General features: G+C 36.4%; 1 protein-coding gene across 1 annotated transcript in view; it reads left to right on the top strand.

Annotated features, from left to right (window-relative positions):
- The window catches only part of ASCC3 (activating signal cointegrator 1 complex subunit 3), a 234,016-nt gene that overhangs the window by 79,977 nt on the left and 133,547 nt on the right, over positions 1–20,492 (top strand). Inside the window, exons 12-13 of the mRNA XM_007421586.4 lie at positions 1,290–1,466; positions 6,528–6,599. Of these exons, the coding sequence (XP_007421648.2) occupies positions 1,290–1,466; positions 6,528–6,599 (249 nt within the window). The remainder of the gene's footprint in view (positions 1–1,289; positions 1,467–6,527; positions 6,600–20,492) is intronic.

Below are 20,492 nucleotides of genomic sequence, written 5' to 3'. Positions count from 1 at the left end.
ATCACCTGGCAGGGCTTCGGAAGCAAGCATTCTCTTTGAAGCTCCCTCCTGGTAGAAATTTGATTAGCAGACCTATCTGTTCTGTCTTGCACAAGAAGAAAGTGTTCCGTAGTTAGAAGGTGGGATTGCAGGAGCGTTGTATTTGTTCTGTATTTGTATTCTTGTTTTTCTTGATCTTTTAAATTTTATATATATATTGGAGAGGGGGGTTATATTTATATGTTGACATTGCTAATCACAGAGTTTTGGGAATGGGTAGCACATAGGCTAAATAAATAAATAAATAACAAATAGTGAACCCTGTTTGCTAAACTCAGTTGGCTAATTGGCATAACTAGGGAGAGATTATCTTTCAGTTATAAGAGTCTTGAGCTATGCAAGATTTTAAAACTGGAAGCCAGCAATTTGAATTGGGCCAAGAAGTAAAATCAAACGAGATCATTTAATAATGGCAACAACTGAAATGCTTTCTTTTCTTGCTAAGTGGGCCTGTTTTAGTTAAGAAATCTTGTGTACAAACCTGAAATGGATTTTTGTGTGAGAGAACTGTAAATTCAGTTTGAATTCTTGTTTTTAAAATAGGAGGGGGCTAAGAATGAACAATACTTTATTCCCTAGTTTTGAGTGTGTGTCTGCCTATTTTGCATTAGACTTTGGATGGTGGCTTCATGGATTTTAGTTGCAAAAGGAAGCAAGGAAAAGGAGAGAGAAAGGATGAAAAAGAAGAGGAATCCTGCTTAGCTTAACCTGCTTACTAGTACTGTGCAAAAAATCAGTACAGGTAGTCCTCGCTTAATGACCACTCATTCAGCAAACATTCAAACTTACAATGGTGCTGAACAAGTGGTATTTACAACTAGTCCTCATATTTGCAGCTGTTGCAGCGTCCCCACAGTCATGTGATCACAATCTGGGTGCTTAGTGACCAGCTCACAATTATGATGTTGCAGTGTCCCGCAGTCACGTGATCGCCATTTGTGATCTTCACTCCAGGCTTCCCACAAGCAAAGTTGGTGAAGCTGGCAGGAAGTCGCAGATGGTGACCACATGACATTGTGCTTCATAACAGCATGGGATTTGCTTAACAACAGCAACCAGAAGTGCTGGAACTGCTGTCGCTAAGCAGTGCAATGGAAATCGTGGTTCCAGTTACCGTTGTTAAGCGAAGACTACCTGTATGGCTTTCTTTCTCAATTAAAATGCAATATATATTAAATCAAGATGAAATCTTTAATTAGTATACTATGTAATAAAATTTAGATAACTTAATTTTTCTTTTCTTTTTCCAGGTTGAATCTACACAAAGCATGATTAGGATCTTGGGGCTCTCAGCCACATTACCTAATTATCTCGATGTTGCTACATTTCTCCATGTTAATCCTTATATTGGATTATTTTATTTTGATGGTCGTTTTCGACCTGTTCCACTTGGCCAGACATTTATAGGAATCAAGACAACCAATAAGGTAATTTTAAAAAATGTGCTATGTCATTGAATTTCTCAAAAATATGTTTAAGTATGTCTACTGAGGAATGTATGTTTTGCAGCCTGAAGGACCCAGATTTCACCCTTGCCATTACCACACAAAGATGCTACCTGACACCTGAGAAGCTGCCAGTCATGACAGATAATTTTGATTAGGTTAGAGGTAGGAACACTATGGATCCCTAGATCTATCCCTGGTTCTTAAGAGCACCATCTGCCCCACCTTATTCCTTTAATAAAAAAATAATCAGAAATACAACATGCTCTAAAGCATTATATTAAAATAATATAATTATTTTCAGCAAAATCTTTCAGCCCCATGAAGTTGTCACTGAGATATAGAGAACATCCTGTAAGTTTCACCTGCCTTCTGATACATGACTTTATGACTGGCCATGCTCACCCTGGTAGGCAAGGGTTGTGTACATGAGATCTCGTGGACTGAGAAATAAACAGGAGTATCTCAAAACATTATTTACAGTGAGCAGATAGATATACTTACTGTGGTGCTTAAAAGTTTGTGAACCCTTTTGAATTTTCACTATTTCTGCATCAATATGACCTAAAACATGATATGTTCTCCACACAAGTCCTAAAACTAGATAAAGAGAATCCAGTTAAACAAATAAGTCAAAAACATTATACTTGTTCATTTATTTATTGAGGAAAATGATCCAAAGCTACATATTTGTGTGTGACAGAAGTATGTGAACCTTTGCTTTCAGTAGCTGATATGCCCCCCTTGGGGGGCAATAACTGCAACCAAATGTTTCTGATAACTATTGATTAGTACTGCACATCAGCCTGGAGGAATTTTAGCCCATTCCTCCTTACAGAACAGCTTCAACTCAGGGATGTTGGTGGGCTTCCTTGCATTAACTGCCCTTTCAGGTCCTTCCATAACATTTCTATAAAATTAAGGTCAGGACTTGGATGTTCCAAAACATTGATTTTCTTCTGCTTTAACCATTCTTTGGTTGTATGACTTTTATGTTTTGGATCATTGTCTTGCTATACGACTCACTTTCTCTTGAGCTTCAGTTCATGGACAGACACCCTGATATTTTCTTGTAGGATTTGCTGATACAATTCAGAATTCAGAATTCCATCAATGATGGCAAGCTATCCTAGTCCAGAGGCAGCAAAGCAGGCCCAAACCATGATACTGCCACCACCATGTTTCACAGATGGGATAAAGTTCTTATGCTGGAATGCATTATTTGCCTTTCGCCAAACATAATGCTTTTCCTTCAAGCTGAAAAATTCTCTTTTGGTCTCATTTGTCCACAGAACATTCTTCCAATCGCCTTCTGGCTCATCCATGTGTTCTTTCGCAAACTCCGAGGTCCTCAGAAATCTCATTTATTTGAGCCATGACACACTTCCTCATACCTGTGTTGTGAATTTCAGGCTTTGATAGTGAATACCCTGAATTCTGTTCTTTAAATGAGGCAGGACCTCCCACACATGCACCAGATTATTATCACATTGACTGAAACACCTGACTCTAATTTCCCCTTCAAATGAACTAATAATCCTAGAAGTTAACATACTTTTGCCACACACAAATATGTAGCTTTGGATCATTTTCCTCAATAAATAAATGAACAAGTATAATGTTTTTGACTGATTTGTTTAACCGGGTTCACTTGCCTGGAGACCAGATCATGCTTTAGGTCATATCCATGTAGAAATATTGAAAATTCAAAAGGGTTCACAAACTTTTAAGCACCAATATATCTGGAAAAAGGATGGTTAGCCTTTCAGCCTGGTATTATGGGAACAAGAAGGTCAAGCAGCTTTCAGAGACTTCACCCTAATGAATTCACTAATAAATGAGTGCTAGAGTTTGGGGCTTATTTGATTTCCAAATTCAACCTTACCTTCTTGACAATTAACTAATGATACTCATTTTGAATCCATCTTCCTGGATTGTACTCTGCTGTTAGGCATTTTTCATGTCCCATAGCCACCATATGTTGTCAAAATTCAAAATGTGTCTCTAATTCCAAAAAGCTACCCACCCCTGAGTTAGGCCAATGGAATACTTGCTATTAAGTAGCAAATACTTATCCATTTATCTGAAATATTAATCATCTTTAGAACTGACAGTGAATGTATTGAAATGGTGGATAGCTGCTGTGTTTTGGGATCAACTATCAACAGTAAAGGATCCAACAGTTAACAGATATACTGCAGACTAGCACTTGGTAGAGTAGCAACAAAGGCCTTGGAAAAGATGCCAGGATGTGTCTATACCTTCAAAGGTCAGAATCATACAAACAATGGTTTTCCTGGTGGCACTCTGTGGAAGCGAAAGTTGGACTTTGAGAAAGCAGGATAGAAGAAGTTGATACTTGTGAACTTTTGTGTTGGAGAAAACTCCTGAGGATGGACAGCCAAAAAAAATCCCGAACAAATGGATCATTCATCAAATCAACCCAGAGCTCTTATTCAAGGAACAAATGACCAGACTCAAATGATCATACTTTGGATGCATTATGTGAAAACTTAGCTTTCTGGAGAAGTCTATAATGCTGAGAAAGGTGGAAGGAATGAGAAGAAGAGGACAACTAGCAGCAAGGAGGATGGACACAATTACAGGGCAATAAGTGCACTTCTGGAAGACCTGAAAGACCAGGACTGGGACAGATTGTCATAGAGAAAATCTACCTGTATGGTCACTAAGAGTTGACATTAGCTTGATGATACCTAATCGATTAGTTAGTCATTTGTAACAATAACCATTCCCAAGTATATTCAAGTACATATTTTTAAAATGCAACTATTACACACTTCCCTTCCTCTTCTCCTCTTCCCAATTGCCCACAATTAGGTTACAACTAATTTGGAGCAGCTCTTGTTTAGTTTTTAGCTTATTTACTCAATTAATTTTTTAGCCTCTTTTTATGACTGTAGTATTTTTAAGGTGGCTTAATGCTTTATATTATATAAACAAATTCTATGGATTTTCAAAATGGGATTTCCTAGGGAATTGGTGTTGGGACAGGTGTTAGATGTTAGGAACATGGTAACCAGGTTAACCAAGTTTGTTGATGATACTAAACCATTCAGGGTGGTAAAATCAAAACAGGACTATAAAAATCAGCTAAAAGTTGGCCTCCATGTGACACAAAATGCTGAATTATATGGAATGTTGGGCTGATTAACAAGGTTCTTTTTTCCTTATATTTGCATAAATATGAGCAATAATACTACCTGATATTAATGTGGATGTTTGTTTTGTTTTCAATAATTACCTAAGTATTTATTCTGAAAGTCTGCAACCTCAGAGTCCATGATGGCTTATGTATTGCAAATTAGGAACTCTGGTTTACTAATGAATCCTTAGCTCAGTTTAAATTTGAATTTGGGATTTCAAGTACAGTCCTAAACATAATGGACAGCAGAGCTTACTTTTGCATGGCGTACATTATTAGGCACTATATGAACCTCTTGTTTTTGATGGCTGTGGAATAGAAATGACTTGTAAGGTCTTGCATTTTTGTAACTGACAAATATTTAGTTGCATAGAAATAGAGTTACTGTGCTATGTAGGAGGAATTACTACTTAGCATCTTGTTTTCCCCACTGAAGATATTAGTATTGTTATGCTTCATTACGCTTGGACTGAAGAGTTCTTTGACTTTGTAGGCGGTACTGAATTTGTTTTGTTCTCATTTTTGCATAGTTTGTTGTATTAAGACAGATGATGGTTTTTATTTTTCCCTACACCAGTGGATTATTTAGTCAGTGTGGTCAATTATCACTTTAGTCAGGATGTGCTGTGGGCAAAATACCACTTCTGAGTTTGAATCCCCTAGCCCCATTCAACAGTATTTCAATAATACATGGAATGAGAACTATCAGAGTTAGCAAAAATACAAGCTGCTTTCAGAATAGGCAGAAGCACTTGGGATCACATTGCAAATACTGAGAAAGGCAAGAGAGTTCCAAAAAATGTAGTTATTTTTGCTTTATTGATTATACTAAGGCTTTTAATTGCATAGACCACAGGAAATTGTGGACAGCCCTTAAAAACATGGGTATACCAGTCCTCCTATGCATATGAAGAATTTGTATGCTGACAGAATGAACACGTGAAACAACTAATTGATTCACAATTGAGGAAGGTGTGTGCCAAGATTGCATACTGCCCCACTTTCATTTTAATTTCTATTGGGAACATACAACAAGAAATACTTGATCAGAAGAAATACAATAAGGAATTAAAACTGATGGAAGAAATATTAATAATCTTAGATGAACTTTGGTGGCTGGAAGTGGGGAAGTCTCAACAAATCTCTTGCTTGAAAGAGGAAACTGCAAAAGCTGGTCTGCTGGTCAGTATTTAAAAAATTACGTCAACTGCTAGTGCTAATTAGCACAGGTAGTTGAAGGAGTGGTCTCTGGTCTTTTAGTCATAACATGGCTATGACAGGTGGATCATCAGAAAGATTGAACAAAGAAAAATCAGTGGCTTTGAAGTGTGAGGCTGGAGAAAATGATTGAGAGACCACTGGATAGCAAGAACAAATTATTCAGTACTAACTGAAGTAAATTCAGGCAGCTCATTGAAAGCACTAGTAATGAAGCTAAAGCTTATATATTTTGGGCATATATAACTCAGAAGCAAGAAACTTCAGAGAAGATCCTGATGCTTGGAAGAGCTGAATAAAAAAAGAGGCTGGCAAAAGACAAGATTGATAGATATTATCACCGATATAAAAAAAGCAGTTCCCAACTGCAGACAATCCTAGCTTACTGTTGTCATGGGGTTATAAAGGGCCAGAAATGACTGAGCAACAGCAACAGTTTCATTTTAAACTGTGTTTCCTTAACCATTAATCTATGTTTGAAAGTAATATATGCAATTCTATGTGTTTGTACCACTAATCATAGAAAGAGAAATACATAATATCTTTCATTTAACAGATGTTAGGAATATTGTGTACATTTTAAAAATATGCACCGTATTTAAAAAGGTAGCTCAATATCAGGACAGTGATTCTAAAATAAAGTTTGGTGCCCTGCATTTCAGGTGCAGCAGCTGAATAATATGGATGAAGTTTGTTACGAAAATGTCTTGAAGCAAGTAACAGCTGGACATCAGGTATGTTTGGCTTACTGGCTTTTATTCAGAAGTTGCGTTGTGAAACCAACTGTCTCAAGATGGTATACTCCTAGAAACAATGACTCCAGGTAGTTTTTTTTACTGTAGAAACAAGATTGTATAAAAGAACCAGTCAAATCTGTTACTTGCATTATGGAATGAACACTATTTTTTTTTTCTAGAAGCTGCTATAGTTGCAATATTTTAACAATACAGTGGTACCTCTAGTTACGAACTTAATCCGTTCCGTGACTCTGGTTGCAACTCGAGTTGGTCTCAAGTCGAGGTAAATTTTCCCATAAGGTTCAATGTAAATACGGTTAATCCGTTCCGCCCTCCGAATTTGGTCGCACCACGAGGCAAATTTCCCCATAAGGTTCAATGTAAATACGGCTAAACAGTTCTGAAACATATTTTATTTTTAAACCTCAAAAACCTTCCAAACGCCACAAAACACACCACAAGCCTCACCGAATGTCTCCTTGCTACCGCGATCTCGCTCACAGGAAGCTGCGACCGCGTGGCAGCAGGGAAAATGGCCGCGGATCCGGTTCGTAAGTAGAGGCGAGTTTGTAAGTAGAGGTAAATTTTTGGGGCCGGAGCTGGTCGTATCTCGAAAATTTCATAAGTAGGGGCGTTCGTAAGTAGAGGTACCACTGTATTTGGAACGTAAGGTTCAACATCAGTCAGATTGAACCAAATGAGGATTGTGATGACGGAACGCTTCACAAATTAGAGTTGGATGACCTGATGTATCAGACTATAAAATATTAGACCAATATGAGATAGGTTGTCTCTTATTTAAAAGATTGTTTGAAAGATCTAATCATAGAGATGGGTAAAGAGCACTGGAGAATTATGATCCGTAAATCTGATGTACCCATTCCAAAGGTCGACTGAGGGTACACAATGTCTCCACTCCATGCTATTTAGTGTTCAATCATCGTAACTGGTAACTCAGTATAATAATTATATTGTCATGAGAAAAGCTGTTCATAATATGTATTTGTTTAGCCCAAGATAAATTGTATCAGATTTACTAACAAACTAATCAAGTGATTAAATGTTCTCTCTTAACCTTAAAATATAAAAACAGAACTATTCATTCTGTTAAGCATATCTTTTCATTGGACCTACCTGTTTTGTTAAAAATGCAAACAGGAGTGGCAGACGAGAAATGGCTTAAACTGTCCTATTTAACTTCTGATATTTTGTTAATTATCACCCCATGTTTACAGCTGCTATTTGCATTGCAAAAAAGAAAGTAATAATTGTCAATAATTTGCCTTTGTTAGTGATAACATTATTTTTTGCTACTATATATTTTTTTAAATGCTAATGTTTATTAATATTGACTGTGAAAATAGTAGTCATGCATTTTTTTCATGCTCAAATCTCAGTAGTTTCTTCTCCAGGATTTATTATGACCCCTTTGCACCTTAAGAAATTGTATCTATAGGCTGTCTTTTATCCATTATTCTCAGCTCTTTAAAAAAAAAATAGATGGAATGGAAGTTCCATGCATTACTGGTATTACAGTAGTAGTATTCTGTGAAAGCTTGCGTTACAACAGATGGAGAAAATGATTCAGCTGTCCTGCTCCACAAGACTTTGAGCTCTTCTTTGCTACTGGGAAATTAAAAGTTGGCGAATCAGCCCTTTATTTTGATCCATCTGTTCAAATGAAAGAGATATCTTATTTGTAGGTGTCCCCTTGAATTAGTCAATGTATGTATAGTGATAGCATTCTTCCCTTTACCATGTTAATTGCTGTTAAGGATAATCTTATTTTATACAGAATTAGCTTGCTTTTAATATAGGTGGGAGTTTCTAGGACAGATTTTTTTTGTTAAGAGAATTTGGAATACTATCCATTCAAGTATTTATAGAATTTCTTCTAATTGAAATGTCAAAATTCTTACAAGTTCTTGGTTATAATGTCTACTGTTGTCTCTTTTTCCACATAGTTAACTGCCCTGTTCCCTCAGGTATTATTTTGGCATAATAATTAGGTTAATCTTACTATTTTTTCCCTCAACCTTCAGGGAAACTAGAAGAGTTCCTTTATTTTTGTTTTTTATATGTTAAGCTATCTGAACCTATTGGTGAAATCCAGCATTACTCCATTAGATGACTTTTCCTTCTCCCCTACTGCAAACTCTAACTATCTATACATCCCAAACTATACTAGTCAGCCTTGGTAGATTCTGCAGAACAGATATGAAAACTCATAGGGGTCCACTGGCAGGAACGGGGCAATTGGATTTCATCATTATTTTAAAACATAAATTCTGAGGTTATGTTTAAAGAAGTAATAAGCTTGCCCAAGTATAACATAATCATTCTTAGGTTGAAAAGAGAATTATGTCTGTGCAACAGGTTATGCTAATTTTGCAAAATTAGGAATACATTTCAAGGAAAGCTTATTGTTGATTGATTGTTTTTATTAAGCTAAGAGGTCATAGAGAAAGAAGAAATCAGTTATGAGAAAAGGCAGCATTCTTTTTCATGTACAACTTAATTTTCCTTTGCTGTTGTTAACTCTCCATATTATATGATGTGTAAGTTTTCCTTCCTAAAGAAGCCAGCCAAATGAGTACAGGTAGTCCCCAGATCAAGAACGCCCAGTTTATGGACAACCCATAGTTGAGAACAGAGCCTATTGTAGTAAAATCTGAATTAAATACACAATGATTCGAGTTAAATACACAATGTTTTGAGTTAATTACACAATACTACTTATACAGTATTATACAATCATACTGTTCCAGCTTACATACAAATTCAACTTAAGGACAGACGTTTGGAATGGAACTTGTTCTTAAACTGGGGACTACCAGTACAACAATTGAATATACTATACGCACAAGGGAAAGGCAGGGATGACTTTGAAAATGTCCCTGATTTGAAGTTCTCTTCTTCTTCTCTCCAGTATGTAACAAAAACTATACTATGATTTGTGGCTTTCCTTGCTCCCTCCAGCAGCAGCCAATGGCCTGGACTTCTAGTGGAAAAGTTCACGTGGTTATGACAAGCGTGAGAAGTAACCTGTATTAGGCTTGTCTAGAATTTTTTTATATGTTTCAACAAACATAGTGTGTTAGTGCATGCTGCTTCACAAAGGAAGAACAGAATAAATTCTAAAAATTAAACGTCTTCAGTGCCTTATGTTTCTTATATGTTTTCTGGCATGTCAGGGCTCACTTGCTTTATACCTCTGACTGTTAATAGAATAGGTTAATTAATGCATAATGGATCTTTAGCAGTAATGCTGAAGAATTGTTAAGAATGTCTAGTTACGTATTATAAAGACAAATTTCAGGAATGGGTAACAGTGGCAATGCTGAGGAGTCTTTTCCGTACTAGTGACTATATTTTAGTTTTGATCTGCTCTCAACTTCCTCTAATTTCACACGTGGATGTTTTCTAATTTATATGCTTCAATGCATACACACCTAGTTCTGTGCATGGTGTTTTTAACGTATATTTCTGCACATAAAGTCTAGTTTCTCATATTATATGATAGCATTTAGAAGTACTTGGCTACAATTGCTTGTTTGTCAACATGACAGTGTATGTTTTCAAATGGCTTTCCTTTTAATAAACCATGGGCTGCAACAACATCTTGTTTTTCATTTGCAATGCTGATTACCCATTCTCAAACCCCATTTCTTTCTCACACATAATTTATAGTTGCCATCCATACACTTACAGCTCACGTAATCTGATCGTCGCCTCCCTGCTATTGTATTCTTCCTTTGCACACTTTCTTCCCAATATCTCACTTTCTCTTCTTCAGACCTTTCTTCAACCTTTTTGTAGGTGCTACTGATAATTCCTCAGTGGTCTACATCAGGAGAGTAGTATCAGCTCTAAGATACTTGTATGGTCCCTGTGAGTTGAACTCACTACCTAGTTAAGGATTTTAAACATTTTAATTTAGGATTGTTCATAGGCTACTTCCTTTAACTAAAATCCCTTTTCATGGAAGTACAAATAGCCTTTAAGCCAGCTGCAGGTTTATTCAGTCATATGCAACAAGACAGAAGCTGTGAGGGAATTCTCTCTTTGATATGTAGTGAATCATTCTGGACCAGGCCAACAGTTCTGTCATCTCGGAGTGAATGGTTCTATTTCTCATGCAGTTCCTGTTCTGACCTAATGGAGTCCTCAGCTTAATGTTGGAAGTCCTCTGCAAACTAGCAACGCAAACCTGCAGCAAGAGCTATTTGTTCTGGATCTGCACATGAGGAAGACAGGAAAAAATGTGCCAGAAAGAGAATTCAAGGAGATTTCAGAAAGCCAGCAATAATAGGTTGCCTCACTCAGTTTTGGCTCCAGCTTGGCCTGCTTTTTTGTTCAGCTCCACCCAGATTTTTGCCTCAGCTTTCTCCCAAGGCAGAGAAGTGGGCAGAGTATATGAGTGGGATTGAACCCAAATCCAAGAACAGTACTGTTTGACAGAGGATTGTCTATTTAAGGAGGATGCCAGAGAAAAGCTCTCATTGAGGTGGCAGCGCTGGCTTTTGAGAACTGTCACCACCCAGAAATGCTGCCATTTCTAAGCAACACAGTGGCTTCTCTAGCACAGGCAACTGCTATAGTTAACAACAGATTTTATTTTCCATAAAAAGTCACATTATTGCTAAGTTAAAGAGCAGTGATGGGTGGGAATCACAGGATATTTTCTTTTCTTTTTCTTTTTCTTTTTCTTTTTTTTGCAAATTGGTTCTGGAACAAGATGGAAAGACTTTTACAGATTGAATATGTAAATTTGTGGGGGCAGGGGGGACTAAAACCTGATACTGGTAGATTGTTTCATCTAGTCAGGGAGCTTCAACTCCTAAAGTTTAGGCTTTGAATCTTTATAAATTCAGTCATGTTTGAAAACTGGGCTGCTATCTCTTTGTTACATGGCAGGCTGATAAAATTTGGTTCTCTCCATGGTGGAGGGAACATTTTGAATGAGCCAGGCAAGTAGGTGAGAACTAAATTCAGTTCAGTTCTGAGTATAAACTTACTATGTTTTTAATTGTCTTAAAATGGTGCAAAAAGAACTTGATGTTTAAAGTGTGAATATGGGAGAAGGAGAAACAGATTTGTCCATCTGTATTAAAGAGCTTGAACTAGCAAGGAAAATGAAGCCTCAAATCTATCTTATTATCTGAATTATGTTTATTTTTCTTTTGTACTTCTCTCCAATTCAATGCAGTATTACATTGAATACTAGAATACGAGCACACATACTGATATCTGTACTCTATGCATACATACAACAGAAAGGCTCCTTTGTGTGTCTAGCAGCTTTTTGATCTAGCGAAGAGCTGCTCAGATAGTTGCTTACATTTTATATGGTGAAGTGGTATAATGTAGAATTAGGGTCTGGCTTAAAATCTCCATTAGTATTTAGTCTCTTTTTATTACTTTGTAATATCAAACTAAGTAAGAGGAAAAATATGTGAAAAGTGTATTAGCAATGTGATATAACTTTAAAAGGAAAAAAGGAGGGAGGCCTGAAAAACTGTATCAAAGGAAAAGAACCATTAACCAAATGCTTAAAAATCCACTTCCTTGTTTTCATTACCAAAAAAAAAAAAGACTAATTCACATCTATCTATCTATCTATCTATCTATCTATCTATCTATCTATCTATCTATCTATCTATCTATCTATTCAGTCAGTCAATCAATCAATCAATCAATCAATCAATCAATCAATCAAACTTATAGAGCCACTGAATTCAACCAACTCTAGGCAGCTTTAATACAAAACCCCCAGTAAGATAGCAAGACCAGATGAAAAATGACAAAACTCTTTTCTTTTTCTTATTTTATATTAGTTTGCATTAGTTTTTATCTTCCTTTTCAAAAAATGTTAAATAAAGTTATATATACATACACACATGCATATGTATGTATGTATGTATGTATGTAAGTATATGAAAATGACAAAACTCAAAAAAGAATGATAATAATATATCCAGACAGGAAACAACCACGTCTTCAAGGCTTGCTTGAAGGACCCAAGGGTTGGGGCAACACAAACGTCTGGAGAGACGCCATTCCAGAGGTCAGGTGCCACATTAGAGAAGGCACACTTCCTGAGACTCATCAGGTGACATTGCTGTAAAGAGGAACCAAAGCATGCCTACTCTGTTAATTCTTACCAGACAGGCAATAACAATGGGAGAAAGGTGATCCCTGAAGAAATCATGCCCTATGCATGAAGGTCTTTATAGATCACAACAAGCACCTTGAATTCCATCTGAAATTACACGGGCAACCAGGGTGGCTTATGCAGCTGAGGTGTCATATTCATACTGAGGCACACCCTTAACTTCCTGTGCAGCCATATTCTGAACCAGTTGTAACTTTAGAACGGTCTTCAAGGGCAGTCCTATGTGAAGTGCATAGCAATAGTCCAAACATGAGGTAATTAAGACATGAGTGACTGTGAAGTGGGAATTGTGGTCCAGAAAAGCTCCTCCTGGCTTGACCCACCACCTGTTCTTCATGCAGGAGCTGAGAGGGCCCCCCAGTTGTGCACCAGTTCTGTCTGTAGAACTGCAATTGCATACATAACAAAAGATGGCAAATCTCTTATTCCAGAAAACTGACAACCTACAGCCACTCTGTGTAGTCAGGTTTGAGTTTAAACCTGTGCCTCCCTTCCAGATCTTCACAACCTCCAGGCACTGGAACAATATCTTGATAGCTTTTCTTGTTCTGCTCAGTATTGACTGGCAACATATATCAGTAATCCATTAATGCAAATAGAGTTTAGAATACATTTCCAGTATTGTATCATAAATTATTTTTACCTTCAACCTAAAGTATTGCAAAAATGATAAAAACACAAACCATGAGAGTTACTGTTCCATCCCCTTAATTCAGTCTCCAGTAGTAAAGTGTTTGCAATCAGCGCTTATTGAACATTCACTGAGAAAAAACAAGAGTTGATGTTGCATCATCCTAATTTTAAGGTCAAAAGAGATTGATTTCACATTCTTTAAAGCAGTTGTCCACTGGTTTACGTGAAAAACACACTGAAGCTTACTATTACAGTGGTCAAGTAAATATTTCATGTGTGTGCAAAACTTACCCCAAAAACTGAATGTTCAAAACATCCTGTTTCTTTTCTAGACCACACCATTCTGAGGGTAGTCCAGCTGCTTTCTGGAAGTTAATCCTCCAAATAAAAAGTGTTTGACAAACGGTGTTCTGGGCAAAATGAAACTAGGCTATGTTGGAACACCACAGACAACTTTTGATTTGGAAGATCAACTTCTAAAAAAAAACTGCATTCCTGGCATGACCGTATCAGTGTTAAGTGTAACTGTTGCCTACAAAAAGGTTGCCCATTCCTCTCAGTTCTTCATGGTCAGAAGGTTCAAAATTGTATCTAAGCTGCAATATTCTCCATATTTATGTTAGACTATTAAGTATTGGTTTAAGAACTGATCCATGAACAAGATACAACTTGTTAGGGTTTCAGTGGGATCAATCTATGCTGTGAAAGTATGGTAAATACGCTGCTAAATATGATACTGCTGCTAACAGTAATGAATTATATCTAATGTTTTATAATTCCATAAGTTTTACTTAAAATTCACTATTTGACATTTATTTTTTGGAATTTATTCTATCCAGCGGTCTTCTGTCTATTCCAACCTCTTGAATTATATAGAAAGTGAATAATGAGAATTAAATTAAAAAGCTGTAAACATTTTCAGTTCTAACAGAAATAACAGATGACATGAGAGATTTGTCTTTGACCCTTTGACACATGTTCCAGTTTTAATCAGCTTTCGTGATTTATTATAGCTCTGCACTTGATTCAGTTCTGAAGTAAATTTATAAAGAATGCAGATTTAACACTTGTATGCCATATGTTGGCATTCTTCTATTATGTTTTCTCTTAGACTAATGAAGTCATTTCATAACTAATTAGTAGCCATGGGGTATGTGCAGATCAGTAAGTCTCAAAGTATGGGATCAGCCACTTTATGGAAGTGTAGACAATTTTGTTGGAGCTCTCCTTTTACCATTCTTATACTTAACAATAAATTACTTAATCAATTATTCTAAAATACAATTTTTTTATAAAGCAAATAATTTCCATGCTTACATGTCACCTGCTGATTTAAGGTGCTAAACGTTTGGTAAAGTCTAAAAATATTTCCTATTGTTCTAAGAAATGAAACATGTATTTTATATGAAAAAAAATCAGAATATGTTGTTTTATTGTCTGGTGTTCCCCCACCCCACCACCATTCTGTATTCTGGCACTATGAGCTGCCTAATGAATCAGACTCAGAACTGGAAGAGCAGGGTATAACAAGTTCTGATTGTGCAACTCAGGAGTCAGCTGACCCTGAGATATCTGTAGATGAGGATCACAAACTGTAGGATCTGATTGGACTTCTGTTGGGGGAAAATGGCAGACTGAGCATCTCCAAAAGTGTGGAGATGACGCAGAGGCTGGCATCGCAGTTAGGTGAAGTGCCCAGTCTTATGGGGCTTCTCCAGAGAAAGGGGAAGACTAAGAGATCACCCACATGTGCTCTGGATGGCTACTCCTCACGAGGAAGTCTGCAGAGTCTGAAAGGATTCTGTGGGCTCCTTGTGAGTAAGAGCAGCCAGGAGTCGAGGAAAAAATCAGGCTTGCAGCCTCTTTGAAGCCTTTTAAAGGACACTGGGTCTGACCAAACCCCATTTCTTCAATCACTTTGGATTACAACTAATTAAATGTGGAGTCCTTGCAGTTCTCTGAGCTTGGTTCTTTTCTTGCAAACATTTCATTACCCAGCTAGGTCACATCTTCAGTGCTAAAATGGGATGGGATTTGCTCTCTATTTATATACTGTGGCCTGCCTTGCCAGTGCTGGTGGGGGGGTTGTTTTGCTCCTCTGGTAGTTCCTTGATTAGCATATGTTTACTGCTTGATTGTGTGCCTGGTGGTAACCTTCATTAGATTATCATTATTATCATCATTAGAAACCCAAGTTTATTGGAAGACAACCCATACCAGTCAAGCACTCCATTACAAAGTACACAACCCAATTTCTTTCTCACACATAATTTATAATTGCCATCCATACAATTACAGCTCACGTAATCTGATCATTGCCTCCCTGCTATTGTGTTCTTCCTTTGCACACTTTCTTCCCAATATCTCACTTTCTCTTCTTGGAGAGTACTTGATTGGTGTGGGTTTCTAATGATGATAATAATGATAATCTAATGATGGACAAATATAGCAACAAATCAGAGGCACACCCGTGGGATCACCACTGTCAGAACTCATAGCAGAGATTGTAATGCAATGCCTAGAAGCTATAGCACTTCCCTATGTACAACCTAAAGTATGGATCCGGTATGTAGATGACGCATTTGTTATAATAAAAAGGAAACAACTAGAGAAGACACATGAAACCATCAACAACATTTTAAAGGAATAAAATTCACCAGAGAGGAAGAAAACAACAACACGCTACCCTTCCTGGATATTCTCATCAGGAGAGAAAACAACAGTAAATTAGAAACCCATTTATCGGAAGACAGCCCACACCAATCAAGTACTCCATTACCAAAGTACACAGCTCAACCTCCACAACCCAACCTCCCACAAGAGGAGCTGTGTAGGAACATTATTCAAGTGAGCTCAAACGCATTGCAGCAATCCAGAGCAGCAGAAAAAGGAAACAGACCACCTATACAACATCTTCCAACAAAATGGATATCCATGCAACTTTATCAAAAAGTGCCTGACCACACAACCCGCTACAACAGAACCTACACAAGCTATGAAAAGGATCACGCTGCCATACATCAGAAACGTCTCAGAAACCACCAACAAACTATTACAACCACATGGCATCTCTGTAGCACACAAACCAACAAAATCACTCCAAAATATCTTAAGTAAACCAAAAGACCCAGTAGCACAAGAAGAAAAAACAGGAGTCATCTACAACATACAGTGTAAGGACTGTAACAAACACTACATAGGACAAACGGGCAGAAGACTAGCAGAACGTATCCACGAGCACCAACTAGCAGTCAGAAGACATGATGAAAATTCCTTAATCTCACAACACGTGGAGAGACTTAACCATAGTTTTAACTGGGAAATTCTCAGCATTTTAGACCAAGCTAAATCCAAAAATGCAAGAGAATTCTTGGAAGCCTGGTATTCAGACAAGGCAGCAATTAACAGACACATAGAGATAAACAGCATCTACATATTATTCAAAAGAGACACAAGACCAGAAGATCACCTCACCAGCAATCATCGCCCAGATAAGTAAAGGTTACCACCAGGCACACAATCAAGCAGTAAACATATGCTAATCAAGGAACTACCAGAGGAGCAAAACAAAACCCCATCCCATTTTAGCACTGAACATGTTACCTAGCCGGGTAATGAAATGTTTGCAAGAAAAGAACCAAGCTCAGAGAACCCCAGGGACTCCACAGTTCAACTCTGAGCTACACATATTCGCCTGTATTGGAACTAATTAAATGCTAAAGATATCTTCAGAATGGCAATTTAACTGGACCATCTGGCAAGTGTTCCTACAGCCCATAATGTACTTAATAGAAAAAGAATAAGACTTAAGAAAAGAAGAAAACTAACTTGCAGCAAAAGGCACAGTAAGAATCTGGATTACAAAAGTTTTAAAGGGAAAAAGGGTCCAGGACAGCGTTTTGGACTTTGTTTATTCTAGGTTCTTGTGAATTAGTTAAATAAATAGCACATATCTTTGTGGGAAAGTGTTTTGTTATGGCTCAACAAGAAGAATGACTGGTTAGCTTTCTTAAACAAAAGGGACAAGGGACTGTCATAAAAGTGCAGAGATTGCAAGACTGTAGATACATAGATGCTTTAAGGGACTGTTGTGAAAGTGCAAGATTTAAGAAACACCAGAAAGGGAAAAAATAGGTTAAAGGTGGCTTTTCTTTTATTTGGATTGCAAATTAAGATAGAGAGAAATGGCCACTACTAGAGAAGCAATGAAAGAGGGAAGAAGAGGGTCATTGACTGATAACCTCTTGGGATTTTACAGAGGATGTTTGAAGAGATGGGAAAGACTGTCACAACATCTGTAATAGCAGCAGTGACAGCCTCCATAGAGGAGAATTGGTGAATTTGGAGGATAGAATGAATAAGAAAGTGGTGAATTTGGAGGAAAGAATGAATAAGAAATTTGAAGAATCAGCAATACAGATTAAAGGTGAGATTCAACAAATTAAAGAAAAAAATAGAAATGTTGGAAACAAAGACTGAAGCAATAAGCCAAGAGATGGAAAAAGATTTAGATAAATTTGGCACTGTTAGAATTGAGAGAGAAGGAATTTTGCTTAAGATTGAGGGCAGTCCCAGAAGAACCTAGGGAAGATGTAAGGGATAGGATAGTTCAGGCTTTTATAAAATTTTTGAAATGGGACAAAGACGATGTGGATGCAGAATTGGATAAAGTCTATAGAATTAATACAAGATAGGCCAAATTGAGAAACATCCCAAAAGTCGTATTTGTGCATTTTGTTAGGAAGAAGACAGGAGACCAGATTATACAACAACACTTTAATACAAAATTAAAGATAAGTTATTCAGATGTAATCCTACTTAAAGAAATACCTATCAGAATACTATGTAAGAGTAAAGATTACACCTTCCTGACTGACAAAACAGAAGAAGATACCATTTAGGTGAGGTAAATTGGGAGGAGTGATTTTGACTTTTAAGCAGCAGAGATTTCAACTTAATTCAATTCAAAAAGGGAGAAAGTTTTGGAAAAACATAAGGTTGAACTGGAGAGATACAAAATATGCAAATGAAAGGAGTTATACAGTTAACATCACAAGAAGCCAAGGAAGATACCACCACATTAGGCACCACAGGTATAGACTTTTCAAAATTTATAAAATAAACATGGAGTATAAATGCCTAACATGAAATATAAATGGGGCAAATGTCCCCCCAGAAAAGAAGGTATTTCATTATTTCAAGAAATTAAAGTTGGATATAATTTGTTTACAAGAAAGATATAAAAGAAAGATTTAAAAAAATGTTTGATTTATGAAAACTTAGGAGAGGAATTTATCTCAGCTGCTTTAAATTAAAAAAAATGGAGTTGTTTTGTACATAAATCCACAATCGCAACCAAAAATGATATTATCTGATGATCAAGGCAGCTGTGTGGGAGTGGAGATTAATTTTAATAAAAGTAATGTCCTTTTAGTGGGGATTTATGCTCCCAAACAAAAATAAATTTTCATTTTTCAGTGGAGTTATGGGAAGGTTAATGGGGCTATCATATGAAAGTTGGTGCCTAACAGGAGATTGGAATGAAGTAATCTGCCCACAAGATAGAACGTCAGCAGAAGGAATTAAAATGATGCAAGGCAAACTACCAAAAATACTCTTCAAATGATGGATAATCTTGAATTGATTAATATGTGGAGACATAAAAATGGTGATTCTAAAGAATATATTTATTTTTCAGAAAGACATAGATCTTTCTCCAAAATAGACATGCTTTGGATTTCAAAAAGTTTGGCCACTTGTGTTAACAAAGTTGAAATATTGCCAAAGACTTCCTCTGGCCATAATCCAGTGATTTTAATATACAAGAAGAAAGCTAGAACCTATAGATGGAGACTAAATGAAATTTTACTACAACATGAATTAATAGTGGAAGAATGTAAAAAGTATCTTAAATAATTTTTGAGGATAATCTCAATAAGGGTACTGATATTAAAATAGTATGTAATGCCAGCAAAACATTCATGCAAAGACAATTTATTCAGCAGAACAATAAACTGAACAAAAAAAAAGACAAGAAAACATGCAAAAGATTGTAAATGATATAAAGATAAAAGAGGATGAACTAATGAGATCTCCGAGGAGAAAAAAATATCTCACAGCAAATTAAACTCCTACAGCATCAACTTTCTATGTTAAGATGAGAGAGAGAGAAATAAATTGAATTTTGTTAAACAGAGGAACTTTGAATCAGCAAATAAACCAGGAAAATGGCTGGCTTATAGACTGAGAAAGGAGAGGGAAAAGAAAATTATATTAAAATTACAAGACAAGAAAGCTATGGTGACTGATAATGTAAGAATTCAAAGAAAATTTTCATCAATACTATGCAATGCTATACAAGAGAGATGAAATTTTATTGACAAGGGCAGATGAATATTTAAAGAAACAAAATCTACCAAAGTTAACAGATGTCTGAAGATGAACAATGAATGAACCAATAACATTAAGGGAAATTTCTGATGCTATAAAGAAGATGAATAAAGGTAGAGCCCATGGTCTAGCTTCTTATTGTAAATATTTTGAAGATGAGCTTTTATTAGGGTTAGGGTTAATGATGAACTCCATTTCAGATAATGGAAAGATACTGAATAGTTAGACAAGGGCACATATAGCACTGATTCCTAAAGAAGGACAGGATTTGACTTTGCCAAAAAATTATAGGCCAATATCATTACTGAATAATGATTATAAGATATTCGTGACAATTTTAGCTGAAAAGCTGAAAAATGTTTTAAAAGATTTTATCCATGAAGACCAATGTGGTTTTTTACCTAAGAGACAATTAAAAGATAACATTAGAAATGTTCTTAATGTATTAGAGTACTTGGAGCAACACAATGAAAGACAAGCTGCCTTAATATTTCTTGACGCAGAGAAAGCTTTTGACAATTTAAACTGGACTTTTCTGTTTAAAATTTTTGAAGATATGGATTTTGGAGAGAATTTTTATACATGGGTGAAATTGATATATACTTTACAAAAAGCACAAATAATTGTGAATGGGGAATTGACCAAGCCCTGTGAAATACAGAAAGGAATGAGGTAGGATTGCCTACCTTCTC

The sequence above is a fragment of the Python bivittatus genome, unplaced genomic scaffold (assembly GCF_059951505.1).
Source record: "Python bivittatus isolate LINGU-HERP-01145 unplaced genomic scaffold, Pbiv_v1 ctg000020_np1212, whole genome shotgun sequence".
NCBI classification, from domain to species: Eukaryota; Metazoa; Chordata; class Lepidosauria; order Squamata; family Pythonidae; genus Python; species Python bivittatus.
The sequence above is the reverse complement of the archived record's forward strand: the minus strand, read 5'-3'. Positions and strand labels throughout refer to the sequence as shown.